The following is an 18,717-nucleotide window of genomic DNA, read 5'->3' as shown; positions in this document are numbered from 1 at the left end:
AAAGGGTAGATATTCTCTGGTATCAGATTGTACCTCTTGACATCCATAAGATTCTAACAGGCAATGAGTAAAAGCTGAACAAACGAAAGAGTTACAAGGCTGAATACCTTCGGGCTCGGCTTAAATCAATTTATATATATAAAAATAATCTTGATCAAAACTAAGAATCTCAAGAAAGAACAATTAATTAATTATTGAAATTTAAATTCTCATTATTATATGAAAAAAGTACTATATTAAAAGAAAGTTAATCGAAAATATTCTTATCTTAACATAAAAAAGTAAAGGTCAAGAAAAAAAGATTGGGTAGCCATGTCCATAGTCCTAGGCACCACCCACTAATGGTGGGGTTGCAGTTGGCTGCATCTTGATGTGGCAGAGTCACCCTCCTCCACCCACTACACATACCACCAAACATCCTTACCGAAAAAAAACATAGTATCATATTCAACACATATAAAACTGGCCATATTTTCTCTCTCTATCTTCTCAACTCCATTGCAAGAGATGCTCTTTTGAGCTCTCCTAGATTTGCTTTCCTTTGAGCGACACTCACCACCACCAACAACCATGTAAGTCTCTCTATTTCTTGACATTTATTGGGCATTTATGCTTTAAAGACTGCAGCTTTACTTTCTATAAGGGTGATTGAATGGCGATACTTCTTTTGTGTAACGAGTATTTGAATGAGATCTAGAAAACCCATTTCCAATCTGGCAATTTGGTAGCTTTTGAGACTTAACAGATTGTTATGTTACATAAATGAATGCTGGTTTATGAGATAGTGTTGGGAAATGGGAAGTAAAAGATTGGTGATTTTTGTTTCGATTGTTAGAATGTTGCCTGGATTGCATAGTTTAGTTCCTTGTGTTATATGCAGTGTCATTAACTTGTAAATCATGTCCTAGTTTCCTTGCGCTCTCATATCACTCACGTATTTGTGATCCCTTTTGCTCTGGTTTGAAGGTGCTGGCATCATTTGTCACTTTATGGGTTGATTAAATATAAACTCATATATGATCAAAATCCAAACTTTATTCTGTATTTTGCACGCGCTGATTATGTTAGATTCTTCTCGGTGGTACTTGTAAATAAGAGTTCATATTATTATTATTTTGATCAGATATATTCAGTTTAGAAAATGAGGGGAGAAGGTTTGTGGCAACTTGGCCAATCAATTACCCGCCGACTTGCTCAGGTTGATAAGAAGGTTGTGGGACGTCGATACTTTGCCTCAGAAGCTGAGCTGAAAAAGACTGTTCTTTATGACTTCCATGTTGCTAATGGTGGCAAGATGGTGCCATTTGCTGGGTGGGGCATGCCCATTCAGTACAAGGACTCTATCATGGAATCAACGGTGAATTGTAGACAGAACGGTAGCATTTTTGATGTCTCACATATGTGTGGCTTTAGCCTCAAGGGCAAGGACTGTATTCCTTTCCTAGAGAAGCTTGTTATTGCTGATGTTGCCGCGCTTGCACCTGGAACTGGGACTCTAACTGTCTTTACTAATGAGAAAGGAGGAGCAATTGATGATTCAGTGATCACCAAAGTTCAGAATGATCACATGTACATAGTTGTGAATGCAGGGTGTAGAGATAAGGATCTTGCTCACATTGAGGAGCATATGAAGGCATTTAAGGCAAAAGGTGGAGATGTCTCATGGCACATCCATGATGAGAGATCTCTTCTCGCCCTCCAGGTCAATCCTTGTATTCTTATCTTTGCTTCTTTGTTTTTTGTTTTTTTGATATTTTATTGTGTTTTGATATTCATGACACTAGATTATTGACTTGAATTCAGCTATCATAGTAATCTGTGACTTTAGTATACAACTAAAGCATGTCTGGAACAAAGTTAAAGTGTATACTGTCAGGCTTTGCGATTATAGCCTTATGCTTTGAATGTTATTACCTCTCTCGCTCTCTCCCTCCTATTGTTTTCCTTTTCCATATCTTTTGAGAAGCAACATTGTTCTCCAACACCTGATATCATGGCATTTATAGAGTTTCTTCACTTTTTGGGTGCAGGGTCCTCTTTCTGCTTCTGTTCTCCAACACCTGACAAAAGATGATTTGAGCAAGTTATACTTTGGGGAGTTCCGTATTACAGACATCAATGGAGCGCACTGCTTTATCACTAGGACAGGGTATGCTTCATTTTGGTTTCTCCTTCATATGTCCTCATTCCTCAAATATGGAATGCACATCTATGACCATTTATATGTAGTCATTAAGAGTTTAAGTATAGCTGTCTTGTTGACATTTCACTTTGATTGTGTGCTTAATTTCCCATCTATATTCTCTATTTTCCAATAAAATTTCTGGGAATATGATAATTGTCTTCAACTATACACCTTATGACGACGTAGCGAAGAAGAATTAATTTAACCTTAGAGCTATTTGGAGCTGAGGGTACAATATTCTCAAATGTTCTCTTGCATTTAAACCATTTATTTGCCATGCTTATTTTTCTCTTATTGGTCATGATGAATTATTTGTCTCTTTGCTGAGATTTTCAGATACACTGGAGAAGATGGATTTGAAATATCAGTTCCTTCAGAGAATGCAGTGGATCTTGCCAAAGCAATCCTAGAAAAATCTGAAGGAAAAATAAGGTTGACAGGGCTTGGTGCCCGAGACAGTCTCCGACTTGAAGCTGGGCTGTGCTTATATGGTAATGACATGGAACAGCACATAACACCAGTAGAGGCAGGACTGTCTTGGGCGATAGGGAAGAGAAGGAAGGCAGAAGGTGGCTTTCTGGGTGCTGAAGTAATACTCAAACAACTTGCAGAAGGTCCAAAAATCAGGCTTGTAGGATTTACCTCTACTGGTCCACCTCCCAGATCCCACAGTGAGATTCAGGATGAGAAAGGGACTAACATTGGAGAAATTACAAGTGGAGGATTTAGCCCATGCCTCAAGAAAAATATAGCCATGGGATACGTGAAATCTGGTTCACACAAGGCAGGCACCAAAGCTAAAATACTGGTACGTGGGAAGGCCTATGATGGAGTTGTCACAAAAAAGCCATTTGTACCAACTAAATATTACAAGCCATCTTAACTCAGGTTTCGTACTTCAGTTCATGCATTTTGTAATGGGTTCCTGTTTTGACTTGTTTTCGATAAACTCGATCACTTCAACGAAATCTCCCCTATTCCTGTCTCTAAGAAGTTCCCAATATCTTGTTCATGTTTTTTCATTATTAGTTGACAGGAATGATTGTGTTACATGTTTCCAAATGAGAGAACAAATTTCGTGATAATAAATGAAAACCACATTTACTTTCTTTATGTGATGGTCATTTCAAGCACTCGTTGCAAAGGATTTTGTGAGCCTTCTCTGTATATAGGTGGTGGTTTGGTTTAGTATGGTGGCTTTTAAGCTCTAAAAGAGCTGTGCCATGTCTTGGTATGTTCCTACACGCGAGGACCTGCACTGAATAGCTGAGACAGGCCTTTGGAATACCGAAGATTTGCTGACTGGTACACATCTGCAGCTACCATGCTTTGTCCAAGAGCAGCCGCCATGGTATGCAGATAAATAAAGTTGAGTCCTTGGAAAGATGAGATGGGAGATGGAGTCAGCCCACATCACAAGAAAAGCAAAGCACAAAGCTTTTGTACACCAAGATGTTCAAATATGACATGGTTTCAAATTCGTCAAACTCATTGGTGGCTACTGTTTAGAACCTAGGTAGATAGTTTTTGAACAAATAATCTAATAAATTTATCGACACTTGGTGTTTCGAATAATAATCCAGGAGGACTTGGCACATTTTATCCTTGCAACTTCTATGACCAGAGGTCAATGCTCAAAATCTCAACAGAAGTTCGGTTGCTTTTAATCATCTGGGCTGTTGTTTGGGCCATATTGGACTATTTCCTTAAGCCCTAGAAATGGCCTGAAATTAAGAGCAAGTCCATTCATTCCAGGTTCAACTGTTCACATCTCCGTATTCAAAACTTGATATTTTGACTTTTCTCTTGGAATTTATTGAAGTATTTTTACGAGGCAATTTGTTGAATGAGACAGCTTTGAATCGTAGCACACAAAGACCAACCTCTGGATTTGGTGGCTTAAATGACGACTCACTCAACTATAATCTTTGCAACTAGCAGATTCAACAACTTGGGAGCTCGAGAAACGTTATTTAACTAGCCAAGCATCAGGACTAAAAATATATGAAACTTGTGATCTTTAACAATATGATCTCTTAGAACTATAACCACTTGCTTGGAACAAATGTAAAATTTAAGAACATTGATTCCGTTTACATTTTAGATATCATAAGATCTCATGAATTTAATTAGTGGTAATTCTCATCCTTTCTAATAATATTGATACTGCACTCTTTGATTAAGAATGAATTAAAACAAAATTGCTTGATAGTTGACAGCAATCTCATACATATTTATAGAAGCAAATTACAACTGAAAAAGCTAAAATAAAGCCATGATTTGTTAACAAACTAACAGATTAACAAATTACTAATGACTAGAACAAGCTATTATTATTGCAGGAAAAAATAAACTACAAATAGGATCTTTGACCGCAGCATCGTGAAGCAAACTTCAACACTCCTCATTGTTTTAAGAAGTGCAAACTCCTAACATTTTCCTTAGATACTCAAACCTACTTACTGGAAGTGGTTCGGTAAATAAGTCAGCAAGTTGATCTTCAGACTTGCAATAAATTAACTTAATATCACCATTTTTCTGCACCTCCCGTAAAAAATAAAGCTTGATGTTGAAGTGCTTAGTCTTCCCATGAAATACTGGATTATGAGAGATTGCAATAGCAGCTTGATTGTCTACTGAAATCTCTGTTGATTCTCTTTCCTCCATTGACAAATCACTTAAGATGTTTTGAAGCCATAGAGCTTGGTTTACTGTTGCTGTGGCTGCAATAAATTCTGCTTCAGTCGTGGATTGTGCTACAATCTCCTGCTTCTTTGAACCAAAGTTATTAATTCCGTTCTGTTTCAGCCGGAATGCTCGGAACATCTCATACCAGTCAAAAAAACAAAACAAAATGGAACAAGTTTCACCTCGCTTAAAATCTCGGTTTGATCCGGAAATTCCGGTCAAATTTCCCTTTACATTTTAGATATCATAAGATCTCATGAATTTAGTGGTAATTCTCATCCTTGCAAAGTAATTAAGAAAGAAGTTTCTCATACTTGAACATCGATCTTGAGGAAAAAATTGAATATCATTTGTGATAATCTATACATGTTACTTTGATGTACAAAAGAATTTTTAAAAGAATGTGAATTAGTTATGGACAGGGAGGTCTAAAACTATCAAAAAAGTTTGCTAGCAAACTCATCTATGGTGCTTCCATCTGCATGAGAAGAAGAGGATTTTCTGGCAAGATCTCTTAGTTGTGACAAGCTTCTTCCAAGCTTCAATGCAACATTCATTTCGAGCATTTCTCCGTCTTCGCTTTTCTCGAAATCTCTTTGTTGAATGCTGGTTTCAATTGACTCTTCCATAAGTGTAAAGAATCCAGCACAGTTTCTGTACATTTCAACTACCATACCGATTTGGCCACCGTGCTCAAATGTATTGACTGTGCTAGCTAATGCACCAGCTGTGACAGCCACAATTGCTGCCCATGATCCATGGCCAACAAAGGCAGACCCAGCAGCTGCAATGCCAGTGAGTAATGGACCAGAGATGGCTAAGATCTTGTTAACCTTCAATGCCAAGTTGCCTAGTCTCATGTAATCTTCACTATCTTTTCTCTTTATCACTTCAATCACCTCCCTCATCTCCTCTTCAAGATCTCCACTGCACCCATTCTTTCCTTGTGTTTTGTGCTGCTTTCTTGGGGATCCTTGTGTTTTTAGGCCACCAAACAGCAGGCTCAAAATTTTCAGGAAACTTTTCAATCATTTTTCCTAACAAAGGAAGAGGGTAAGCTTTATCAAGAGCCAATGTCTTCTCCATTGCATCCTTCACATCTAACGCGGTAGGATCGCGAAGAGCAAGTGTTGTTTCGTATTTGGCTATAAAGTTGCTTGAACAATCTAGTGGCATTTTCTTTGCTCTTCCGCAAGCTGTGAAGGCTGGATTTTGTTCATGATCAGTAAACATTCCAGTAGCTGCAGAAAACAAAAGAGTAGAAGATATCTTCAAAGCCAAAAGAGGTGCTCTCCAACTGTACCAGCTGATGCAACGCCAGCCATTGTTGCTGCTGTTAGAGTGATCATGTTAATTGAATTCAAAAGAAGTTTGTTCCAATTGTCACGTTGCTCCCCAATGTTTTTTGTGCATCTCTACTCTATCAGAAACAGCTTCTAAGATTGCGTAAAGCTTGGCTGCTGCAGCAGTAGTTTTAGACTCGATTGGCTCACACTGATCTGGCCTTGTGTTTTCTAATAATGGGACTGTACTTGTGAGCCCATCTCTTAAATTCAGCTCCTCAACAAATCTTAATGGGGTTCTTGGAACTGGGAGACGAAATCTTGAAAGCTTAGGTACCGCAACAGCAGCATTGATTCTTGGTGAACAACTACAAGAACAAGAAGAAGAGAAAAGAAAGCTTGAAGCTTGTAAAGAGGCCATATTGTATATATGTTTTTTTTCCCTTTGTTTTCTGAGAAAAATGTAAGGGTTTTCTTTGATTATTTCTGTTCTCTGGCTTCTTCGATGTGTTTGTAATATGTAGGGTGAGAATTCAGAGGTTGATGATGAAAATGGAGGGAGGCAATGGAAGGGTATTTATAGCAACGAACATACCTGTAAAGAAAAGGTCATAAGGTTGAATAGACTTTGTGACAGTTGACAGGGCACAACATTGGCTGCTGAATCTCGCATGGACCTGTTCACCACCACTTGAAGATTATTTACTTCAAAAATTCTCCCTAGCCTAGCCAGCTTCTTTGGTCTCAAGTGTGACCTTGTAAAACTTGCTCTACGTACACACATTATTATGTTGAATATACTTTTTATAAATATTAAACACACAAATATTATTTTTATTAAATTTAAATCAACATTTTTATTTTAATTCTTGATTCACTAAACTGAACAATTAATGTATATATATCTAATAGATACTTATAAAAGTTGCCAAAAAAAACCTATAATAATTACTGCATATGCCAAATGATACACACATAAAATGTCACATAATTTATGTTATTATACCTCCACATTAAATAAATAATAAATATTTTTTTTTTTTAGAATGATAGATATAAAAATCGGATCGAATCGAAATTTAACTTAAACTAATATAGATTTAAAAAAAATATAAAAATTAAATTTATCCGCTGACGTAAATATAATTAATTTTATCCTATGATCACTTAAAATAGTACATAGGTTCTATATAAACTGTTTCCTTATGTACTGTCGCACCCCCAAAAAAATAATCAAACAAAAAAAGTTTGTTTTTGCGACATTCAATTGACGACTTTCGTTTTGTTCTGTTTTACTGATTTGGTTCTTTGGAGTCGCCACCTAGTATTTTGGTCACTAGGAAACCGAACTGGTCTTTCAGAGATTCTAAGGTAAGGGACCGGTTGCGTAAAGGGAAGGTATTAGCACCCCTAGTACGCCCTACCTAAGGTAAGCTGCTTGGTGTTTGGTTTGCTTTATAATTGCTATGATGTTGATATTTTCTAGGCTCGTCAATTGATTTTGGATAGAAATCTAAGGAGACTCCATGTGCTTTGAAAGCTCATTTTTCCCTTAGTATTTCAAGAGTTTTGCGACTCATAAATCGTGGGGATAATAATAAAAAAAAAATTAAATTTTGAAATGTCCTCGATTATAATCAAGGCTTCTTTCAAGAATGTGTGCGGATTTATTATCCCAATAATATTTTGGATATTCATCCTTTTAAGGATTTCTTTATCCAAACATTAACGGTGAATAATAAATGAATTCCCCCAAAATAAGATTTTTATAGTTTTTGGAATATTGGCCAATACCCTTTGGAGTTTTTACAAACATGTTGTAAAATCCAGAAATGCAAGAAAATAATTTGTGTTTAAGAAATCTATGCGAAAACACATTTTCAAAAACTTCCAATATTTTTTTTATATAAAAAGAACATTCAAAACATGTTAGAGTATTGGCCGTATGCAACACGCAAGAAAATATTTTTTTTTTTTAAAACAATATATTTTTTTTGACGAAATCGGGTATTTTTAATACTGAATTTGTATCTCCACATCATAAAAAATACAAACTAATATTAAGTCATTTTAAAAAGATGTAAAAAAAAATCAACAATATTTTTAAGGAATTTTAGAAATTTTTTAAAGCAAAAAATAAATTTATCTTTGAAAATTTCGGGTGCCTCGACGAAAATCAGATATTTTAAATACTGAATTTATGCCTCCACAATATAAAAAAAAAATACAAAACCCCCTTAAAAAATATATATATATATGAAAGGAAAGTAACAACATTTTTTTTAGATTTTTTCAGATTTTTTTTATAAATATTTTTATATATATATATAACATATACACATATATATATTATAATTTATAATAATATATAATATATTATAGGGCTGGGCCGGCCCAAATGAATGGGCCAGGCTCAGCCTCAAAAAGAGACGGGCCGATCTCGGCCTGAATGACATTGGGCCGATCTCGGCCCGAGAAACAAACGTGGGCCGATCTCGGCCCGAAAAACTCCTACGGTCTGGGCCAAGACCGGCCCAGACTTGCAAGGCTGGGCCAGCATCGGGCTGGCCCAGCAGCCCCAGGCCCAGCGGGGGAAGAATTAATTTTCTTTCCCCGCCTCCTGCATGCAGAATGCATGCAGGAGGCAAACCTGCAGAAGACACAAAAATGGGGGGAAGAAAATGTACCTGGCGTGGAGGAGGTGGTCGCTGGCGGTGGTGTGGCTCGTGCACGGTGGCTCCGGGCGGCGGCGCTGCGGCTGTTTCCAAATGTTCGGTTCGCTCTCTCTCTCTCTCCTCTCTTTCTCCTCTCTCTCCCGATCCTCTCTCCCGTTTTTTCTCTTCGGTTTTCTTCTATATTTATAGGGGCAGAACGGGTGGGAGACCATGGTTAGTGCGCCTTCAATCACGCAACGGCTGGTCGGCTCTTTCGGCGGTGGTGGGGGCGAGGAGAGAGACGCGGGAGAATTTTCGAAATTTTTGCCTTCGGTTCTGCTAAAACGGGGGAAAGGAAGAAGTATGAACAGTGTCGTTCAAAACGACACCGTTCTGGTCTTTTTTTTTTTTTTTTTTTTTAATGAAACGGCGTCGTTTTGGGTAAAACGCGCCGTTTCATTTAAATGGCTAAACTTCAAATCAGTCCCTCAAATTCGGTCCCCGCCCCTCTTGTTGGCCGCCTTTTTTCATTTTGGTCCTTGGCCTCTGATTTATGCAATTGAGCCCCTAATTGATCAAATAAACTTCCAATTTCTTCAAATTAAGCCCCTGAAACAATTTCCAAACAGACCCCTCTATCTTTGCGCCTTCTCCAAATTGGTCCCTGGTTTCGGATTTTCTTAATTAAGTCCCTAATTGGCCCTTAAACTTCAATATTTATGCAATTAAGCCCCTGATTTGACTTAATAAATTCCTAAAAATCATAATTTGGCCCCAGAACTTTAATTTCTTCTAATTAAAGCCCAAATTGGACTTAAAAATCAATTTTTTCTTGCAATCAAATCCTTTATAAATTCAAATAAAATCCAATTAAGTCCATAAACATCCAAATTTGGGCTTCTCCTCAAAATTCAAAAATTTCCCTTCTCAATAGGGCTCTCATCCTTCAAGAAAATACTGTCAAAAATCCAATCTTTGTATCTTTATACTCCTTGACCAGTTTTCTAACCATTTTCTGAGTGCTTCTGCCTTCCGTTATTTTTCTAGCCTCTTTTGGCTATTTATTTTTTATTTTTCATGGGGACCCAAAAATGGGTTACAACAGATGCCCCCTCTTTATAATACTTACGGAGCATGGATTTTGCGCAGTAAGTGTTATAAAGATAAACCCCGAAACGGAACTCCCGAAACTGATCCGGTCAAAGCTTGATTGATTCTGAAACTTTGTCCTTTATAACAATCCTCCTTAGCCCAAAAACTATGATCAAAACTTAGTCATCTCGAGATCCTTATCCAGCGATCCTCTGAATTCTTACATGGAAATCCATCCGAGATCCCATCTGGTGATCTCCTTTAACCTGGAATCCCAACCGGCGATTCCTTTACAAAAAAAATGTGTGTATGGTCTCATTATGATGGGTGACCTGCCCGAGTGGAAAGGGAAAGAGTGGTCTCATTCTTTGGGTGACCTACCCAGGGGGAAGAATGGCCTCATTCTTATGGGTGACCTACCCATATAAAAAAAATGGAGAAGGGTCTCATTGTATGGGTGACCTACCCAAGAAAAACGATGGTCTCATTGTATGGGTGACCTACCCAAGAAAAATGATGGTCTCATTGTATGGGTGACCTTCCCAAGAAAAATGATGGTCTCATTGTATGGGTGACCTACCCAGGAAAAATGATGGTCTCATTGTATGGGTGACCTTCCCAAGAAAAATGATGGTCTCATTGTATGGGTGACCTACCCAGAAAAATGATGGTCTCATTGTATGGGTGACCTACCCAGAAAAATGATGGTCTCATTGTATGGGTGACGAACCCGAGAAAAATGATGGTCTCATTGTATGGGTGACCTACCCAGGAAAAATGATGGTCTCATTGTATGGGTGACCTTCCCAAGAAAAATGATGGTCTCATTGTATGGGTGACCTACCCAGAAAAATGATGGTCTCATTGTATGGGTGACGAACCCAAGAAAAGTGATGGTCTCATTGTATGGGTGACCTACCCGAGAAAAGTGATGGTCTCATTGTATGGGTGACGAACCCGAGAAAAATGATGGTCTCATTGTATGGGTGACCTACCCGAGAAAAATAATGGTCTCATTGTATGGGTGACCTACCCAGGGGGAAGAATTCTTAGTAAACTCCATGTTTTTTCTAAGAAATGGTTTCAATATGAGGTCCCTTCTGGCGACCTTCCTTGATGAATGTCGAAGTACGAGATCCCTTCTGGCGATCTCAAATAACTTGGAATCCCATCTGGCGATTCCTTTTATTCAAAGCTGAAATATGAGGTCCCTTCTGGCGACCTCCATCGAAATACGAGATCCCTTCTAGCGATCTCCTTTAGCGAAACAACTTGGAATCCTATCTGGCGATTCCTTTTATACCAAAGCTGAAATTTGAGGTCCCTTCTGGCGACCTCCATTGATGAATATCGAAAACGAGACCCCTTCTGGCGATCTCAAACAACTTGGAATCCCATCTGACGATTCCTTTTATACCAAATGCTATCGATGTCGTTCTTCCTGCTGGCAGGGTTTGAAAACCATTATCTTCTCTTCTTGTTGTTCTAGAATCATCTAAATGATTCTTTCTTCGTCCATAATCTTGTTGGAATGCGCTAAGATCTCCTCCTGTAACGATCCAAAAAAATATATATGCAATGATTTATGATTAGATGCAATGCATGCATTTATACCTGGTTTTGAAACATAGGTCCCAGCCTCTTCTTCTAGTTCATGAGACTCCCTCTTAACATGAACTTGCTTTTGAAGTCGTATGCTGGATTTATCTCTCGTGTTGCCTATCATATTCTTGGAGAAGAAGTCTTTGACTTTCTTCAAGTAGTCCTTTTCTCAAAATGTATGACTTGTATTTTGCCTCTCTGTCATGCTTTTGTCAAAATGCTTTAGCTTGGTTTTCGTAAAACTTTTCATAAAACATCTCGTCTTGCCCCCAGTGTAGGGGTGCGATCCTAGTCTAGGTTTTTATATAGAGAAGAAATTCATTTCGACTCAAAACAAAACCACCAACAAAAAAAAACTCATTAGAGAGTGAAAGGACAATAAATTGTGTTTTTTTTTCAAAAATGCACATTGTTTTAGATTGATAAAACTCTATTTTTGTCTTGAAAGAAAATTTATAGGTGATTGTATCAATTCATTATATTATCCAGAGGTGAGGCTGTATTTCAAGGGTAGCTTTTCTTAAGTTTCATATTAAACCATTTTATGATACTTTATTTGTAACCACTAAACCTTGTTTAAAAAGTGCATAATCTCATCATTTATTTAAAGAAAAAGGTAGGCTCAAACACAAAAATCTGGCTGACAATATGAGCCCTGAATGCTCACTAGAGAAAATAAAAGCAATGACAAAAGCAATGACAAAAACATGCTAAGGCAAATGAAGTTGTTTTACATTTTGAAAACTACGAGAAGTTCTTGGGTCAACCCGTTCTGAAACTTCTTCTAGTATGTGGAAAGTGAACCGAGGCAATGCTTCATCTTCCTTCCCTACTTGCGTTTCCTTGTCTTCTCCTTCGATCTCGCCTTCTTCATTATCAAAGATTCTTGACCAAGGTTTTCCAACCCTTTATCCCCTATCACTTTTGTCATGACCAGGCAATGGATTTGAACTTGATATTGGTGTGTCTTCAAATGACACCCATCCTATCTTGATGAGCTTCAATAACTTGTTCTTGAAACCATAGCACGTTTCAAGACAATGCCCGGAATACCAGCATGGTACTCGCAAATCAGCTCGGGCTTTATACCAGATGGGGAATGGTGGCTGTAGTGGTAATGTAGGGATATGATTTATTTGTCCAATGCTCAGTAGTTTGGCATATATGTCCTTCAGAGGCATGGGTAATGGCGGTAGTTGTTCTGAAATGTATCTTGTGTTTGGTCTTTGGTGGTTGTTTTGGGTGTTTGACTGGCCATTTGCTCGATTAGGGGAAAAAAGGTTTGTTAAAGTTTATGTGGGCCACATGGGAGGTAGGTATTTGTGGGTGATATGAATCTGTTATCTTTGTCATTGGACCCACCTTCAAAGTTGTTAACGGGACCTTTTCAATTTTTCTCCCGAAAAAAAACCTTTTGTCTCCAATGGTTCAATTATGCGTTCCAGCTTTAATCCCTTGCTCTATTCTTTCCGCTATGCGTACAGCATCATAAAAATGTTGAGATGAGCTACCCATTAAATGCTCATAGTAGGGTGCCTTGAATGTGTTGGCGAACAAAGTCACCATCTCCGTTTCTATCAAAGGGGGTTGCACATGCATGGCCTCGTCCCTCCACCTTTGCGCATAAGCCCTTACTGATTCTTGGCTTCTCTTTTCCATTGACATAAGGCTCGTTCGATCTGGAGCAATTTCCAAATTGAACTTGTATTGCTTAAGGAAAGCCTCAACTAAATCCTTCCATTTCTTGATCTTGGCATTATCCAACCTCATGTACCAACTTAGCGCCGACCCCTATAGACTGTCTTGGAAAAAGTAGATCAGTAACTTATCGTCATGAATCACCTCAGTCATCTTATTGCAATAAGATCGAAGGTGAGTGTTTGGGCATTCCAACCCACTATACTTTATAAACTCTGGTATCCTAAAATATTTTGGTACCGTGATGTTTGGTACCAAGCATATTTCAGACGCTCGCATGGGGTCAAACCAGTCATTTCCCTCGACTGCTCTTAATCTTTCTTCCAAAGCTGATATCTTGTCATCGTTCATAAAACTAGTGGACCTATTATTGGAAGGCCCGTCTACAGTGATGTGAGCTTGAGGGGGGCTGAATGGGAATGGCAGGCGCAAAGTGCTACCCCGTCACTGAATCTGCCCCCAAGTTCTGATATATCCCTGACGGTGGCTCCTATAGGTGGTTGGGTAGACGTTCCCTCCCCGTTCTTGGCTCTTAAAAGTTGCTCAAGCAGATTGGTCAGTCTAGAAACTTCATTTTTCACAGATTCCAACTCGGTCTGGTAGTGCGACTCTAAATGAGCTCTTTCTTCGTTTTCCATTCTTGATCTGGACCGGGTTTGGTGGACTTTGGATGTGGACCTATGTTTCACGATCTGCGACGATGCGTGCATAGATGTATGAGAGAAATGTATGATTGTGATGGATGCATGATTGAAAAATGCATGTTTTATTGGGTATGGATACAGCCTTTTATTGGGTATGGATGCAGCAAGGATAGGTTCTAGTTCTTCTACGTGAGACATAAGGTAGGTTTACTACTAGGTCTCTAAAAGAGGGTCTCTTGCTGTTCCAATGATCAACCTTCGTAAAGGCGATATGGAGGTCTAGCAGATAGTGGGATGATACGTGTACCAATCACAATCAGTCTAAACACTCAACAAAGAGTTGGGGTTTACACAAACTTAAACCTTGACTCAAGTCATAAGGCAAGCTGCTAGTCCCCCACTTAAACTTAGAGTTACATGTGTGTGCACTCCAAAATATAATAATAATAATAATAAAGTGATGCATGACTATGCCATGTATGATAGAATGTAAAGATATATGTTAAAGCTTTTAAACAAAGCATCATAAGAAAACAAAAACCAATAACACATAACATAAAACAAACAAACAAATCAAGCTTAGTCCAAGGGTCCCCAGCGGAGTCGCCATCCTGTCGCACCCCCAAAAAAATAATCAAACAAAAAAAGTTTTGTTTTTCGCGACATTCAATTGACGACTTTCGTTTTGTTCTGTTTTACTGATTTGGTTCTTTGGAGTCGCCACCTAGTATTTTGGTCACTAGGAAACCGAACTGGTCTTTCAGAGATTCTAAGGTAAGGGACCGGTTGCGTAAAGGGAAGGTATTAGCACCCCTAGTACGCCCTACCTAAGGTAAGCTGCTTGGTGTTTGGTTTGCTTTATAATTGCTATGATGTTGATATTTTCTAGGCTCGTCAATTGATTTTGGATAGAAAATCTAAGGAGACCTCCATGTGCTTTTGAAAGCTCATTTTCCCTTAGTATTTCAAGAGTTTGCGACTCATAAATCGTGGGATAATAATAAAAAAAAAATTAAATTTTGAAATGTCCTCGATTATAATCAAGGCTTCTTTCAAGAATGTGTGCGGATTTATTACTCCCAATAATATTTTGGATATTCATCCTTTTAAGGATTTCTTTATCCAAACATTAACGGTGAATAATAAATGAATTCCCCCAAAATAAGATTTTTATAGTTTTTGGAATATTTGGCCAATACCCTTTGGAGTTTTACAAACATGTTGTAAAATCCAGAAATGCCAAGAAAATAATTTGTGTTTAAGAAATCTATGCGAAAACACATTTTCAAAACTTCCAATATTTTTTTTTATATAAAAAAGAACATTCAAAACATGTTAGAGTATTGGCCGTATTGCAACACGCAAGAAAATATTTTTTTTTTTTAAAACAATATATTTTTTTTGACGAAATCGGGTATTTTTAATACTGAATTTGTATCTCCACAGCATAAAAAATACAAACTAATATTAAGTCATTTTTAAAAAGATGTAAAAAAAAATCAACAATATTTTTTAAGGAATTTTAGAAATTTTTTAAAGCAAAAAATAAATTTATCTTTGAAAATTTCGGGTGCCTCGACGAAAATCAGATATTTTAAATACTGAATTTATGCCTCCACAATTATAAAAAAAAAAAATACAAAACCCCCTTAAAAAATATATATATATATATATGAAAGGAAAGTAACAACATTTTTTTTAGATTTTTCAGATTTTTTTATAAATATTTTTTATATATATATATAACATATACACATATATATTATAATTTATAATAATATATAATATATTATAGGGCTGGGCCGGCCCAAATGAATGGGCCAGGCTCAGCCTCAAAAAAGAGACGGGCCGATCTCGGCCCCGAATGACATTGGGCCGATCTCGGCCCGAGAAACAAACGTGGCCGATCTCGGCCCGAAAAACTCCTACGGTCTGGGCCAAGACCGGCCCAGACTTGCAAGGCTGGGCCAGCATCGGGCTGGCCCAGCAGCCCCAGGCCCAGCGGGGGAAGAATTAATTTTCTTTCCCCGCCTCCTGCATGCAGAATGCATGCAGGAGGCAAACCTGCAGAAGACACAAAAATGGGGGGAAGAAAATGTTACCTGGCGTGGAGGAGGTGGTCGCTGGCGGTGGGTGTGGCTCGTGCACGGTGGCTCCGGGCGGCGGCGCTGCGGCTGTTTCCAAATGTTCGGTTCGCTCTCTCTCTCTCTCCTCTCTTTCTCCTCTCTCTCCCGATCCTCTCTCCCGTTTTTTCTCTTCCGGTTTTCTTCTATATTTATAGGGGCAGAACGGGTGGGAGACCATGGTTAGTGCGCCTTCAATCACGCAACGGCTGGTCGGCTCTTTCGGCGGTGGTGGGGGCGAGGAGAGAGACGCGGGAGAATTTTCGAAATTTTTGCCTTCGTTTCTGCTAAAACGGGGAAAGGAAGAAGATGAACAGTGTCGTTCAAAACGACACCGTTCTGGTCTTTTTTTTTTTTTTTTTTTTTTTTTAATGAAACGGCGTCGTTTTGGGTAAAACGCGCCGTTTCATTTAAATGGCTAAACTTTCAAATCAGTCCCTCAAATTCGGTCCCCGCCCCTCTTGTTGGCCGCCTTTTTCATTTTGGTCCTTGGCCTCTGATTTATGCAATTGAGCCCCTAATTGATCAATAAAACTTCCAATTTCTTCAATTAAGCCCCTGAAACAATTCCAAACAGACCCCTCTATCTTTGCGCCTTCTCCAAATTGGTCCCTGGTTTCGGATTTTCTTAATTAAGTCCCTAATTGGCCCTTAAACTTCAATATTTATGCAATTAAGCCCCTGATTTGACTTAATAAATTCCTAAAAATTCATAATTTGGCCCCAGAACTTTAATTTCTTCTAATTAAAGCCCAAATTGACTTAAAAATCAATTTTTTCTTGCAATCAAATCCTTTATAAATTCAAATAAAATCCAATTAAGTCCATAAACATCCAAATTTGGGCTTCTCCTCAAAATTCAAAATTTCCTTCTCAATAGGGCTCTCATCCTTCAAGAAAATACTGTCAAAAATCCAATCTTTGTATCTTTATACTCCTTGACCAGTTTTCTAACCATTTTCTGAGTGCTTCTGCCTTCCGTTATTTTTCTAGCCTCTTTTGGCTATTTATTTTATTTTTCATGGGGACCCAAAAATGGGTTACAACATGTACCATATTCTGATCAATATAGTATATAGAATTCTCAATTTAAGGAGCACAGTTTCTATACATTTCAATCACCATACCAGCTTGGCCTCCATGCTCGAAGGTATTGACGGAGCTAGATCGTGCACCTTCTGTCACTGCCACAATTACTACCCAAGATCCATGTCCTACAAAGGCTGACCCAGAAGCTGCTGTGCCAGTGAGTAATGGACCACAGATAGCTAAAATTTTGTTTGCCTTAAATGCCAAGTGGCCTAGTCTCATATAATCTTCACTGTCTTTTGTCTTCATCACCTCTTCAAGATCTTCACTCCACCCATTCTTTCCTTGTGTTTTCATCACCTGTTTTCTACCTGGGGATACATTTGGTTTTGGCAACCATATAGCTGGCTTAGAGTTCTTTAGGGAACTTTTCAATCATACTCCCTAACAAAGGGAGAAGGTAAGCTTTATCAAGAGCCAATGTCCTCATTCCTCAAATATGGAATGCACATCTATGACCATTTATATGTAGTCGTTAGGAGTTTAAGTATAGCTGTCTTGTTGACATTTCACTTTGATTGTGTGCTTAATTTCCCATATATATTCTCTATTTTCCAATAAAATTTATGGGAATATGATAATTGTCTTTAACTATACTCCTTATGACGACGTAGCGAAGAAGAATTAATTTAACCTTAGAGCTATTTGGAGCTGAGGGTACAATATTCTCAAATGTTCTCTTGCTTTTAAACCATTTATTTCCCATGCTTATTTTTCTCGTATTGGTCATGATGAATTATTTGTCTCTTTGCTGAGATTTTTTGAAAGTATTTGAATTAAAAAGAGTGAAATAGTAAATAAGATTTCCAGAATTTAATCTGAACAGTGGCTGTTGTTTACTGTTTTATTAGCAAGAAATCTGACGAAAGTGTTTCTTGTAGTTGCTGGAGTTTGAGGTGTTTGAAGTGTGTTTGAAAAACAAGAGAATAGAAGAGAAAATAATATTGATACTGCACTCTTTGATTAAGAATGAATTAAAACAAAATTGCTTGATTGTTGACAGCAATCTCATACATATTTATAGAAGCAAATTACAACTGAAAAAGCTAAAATAAAGCCATGATTTGTTAACAAACTAACAGATTAACAAATTACTAATGACTAGAACAAGCTATTATTATTGCAGGAAAAAATAAACTACAAATAGGATCTTTGACCGCAGCATCGTGAAGCAAACTTCAACACTCCTCATTGTTTTAAGAAGTGCAAACTCCTAACATTTTCCTTAGATACTCAAACCTACTTACTGGAAGTGGTTCGGTAAATAAGTCAGCAAGTTGATCTTCAGACTTGCAATAAATTAACTTAATATCACCATTTTTCTGCACCTCCCGTAAAAAATAAAGCTTGATGTTGAAGTGCTTAGTCTTCCCATGAAATACTGGATTATGAGAGATTGCAATAGCAGCTTGATTGTCTACTGAAATCTCTGTTGATTCTCTTTCCTCCATTGACAAATCACTTAAGATGTTTTGAAGCCATAGAGCTTGGTTTACTGTTGCTGTGGCTGCAATAAATTCTGCTTCAGTCGTGGATTGTGCTACAATCTCCTGCTTCTTTGAACCAAAGTTATTAATTCCGTTCTGTTTCAGCCGGAATGCTCGGAACATCTCATACCAGTCAAAAAAACAAAACAAAATGGAACAAGTTTCACCTCGC

At 37.9% G+C, this 18,717-nt stretch overlaps 1 protein-coding gene and 1 pseudogene across 1 annotated transcript; one reads left to right on the top strand and one right to left on the bottom strand.

Annotated features, from left to right (window-relative positions):
- The first annotated feature begins 412 nt into the window (after positions 1-412).
- Positions 413-3,298, top strand: LOC118059257 (aminomethyltransferase, mitochondrial). Its single transcript, XM_035072098.2, has 4 exons — positions 413-572; positions 1,124-1,702; positions 2,031-2,149; positions 2,522-3,298. Exons 2-4 carry the CDS (start codon positions 1,142-1,144, stop codon positions 3,066-3,068), a joined length of 1,227 nt encoding a protein of 408 aa, XP_034927989.1. The 5' UTR covers positions 413-572; positions 1,124-1,141; the 3' UTR covers positions 3,069-3,298.
- Positions 3,299-5,310: 2,012 nt separating this feature from the next.
- Positions 5,311-17,355, bottom strand: LOC118059263 (probable F-box protein At4g22030; annotated as a pseudogene).
- Between the last annotated feature and the right edge of the window lie 1,362 nt (positions 17,356-18,717).

This window comes from Populus alba, chromosome 4 (genome assembly GCF_005239225.2).
Source record: "Populus alba chromosome 4, ASM523922v2, whole genome shotgun sequence".
Taxonomy (NCBI): domain Eukaryota; kingdom Viridiplantae; phylum Streptophyta; class Magnoliopsida; order Malpighiales; family Salicaceae; genus Populus; species Populus alba.
This window is presented reverse-complemented; position numbering and strand designations above follow the sequence as displayed.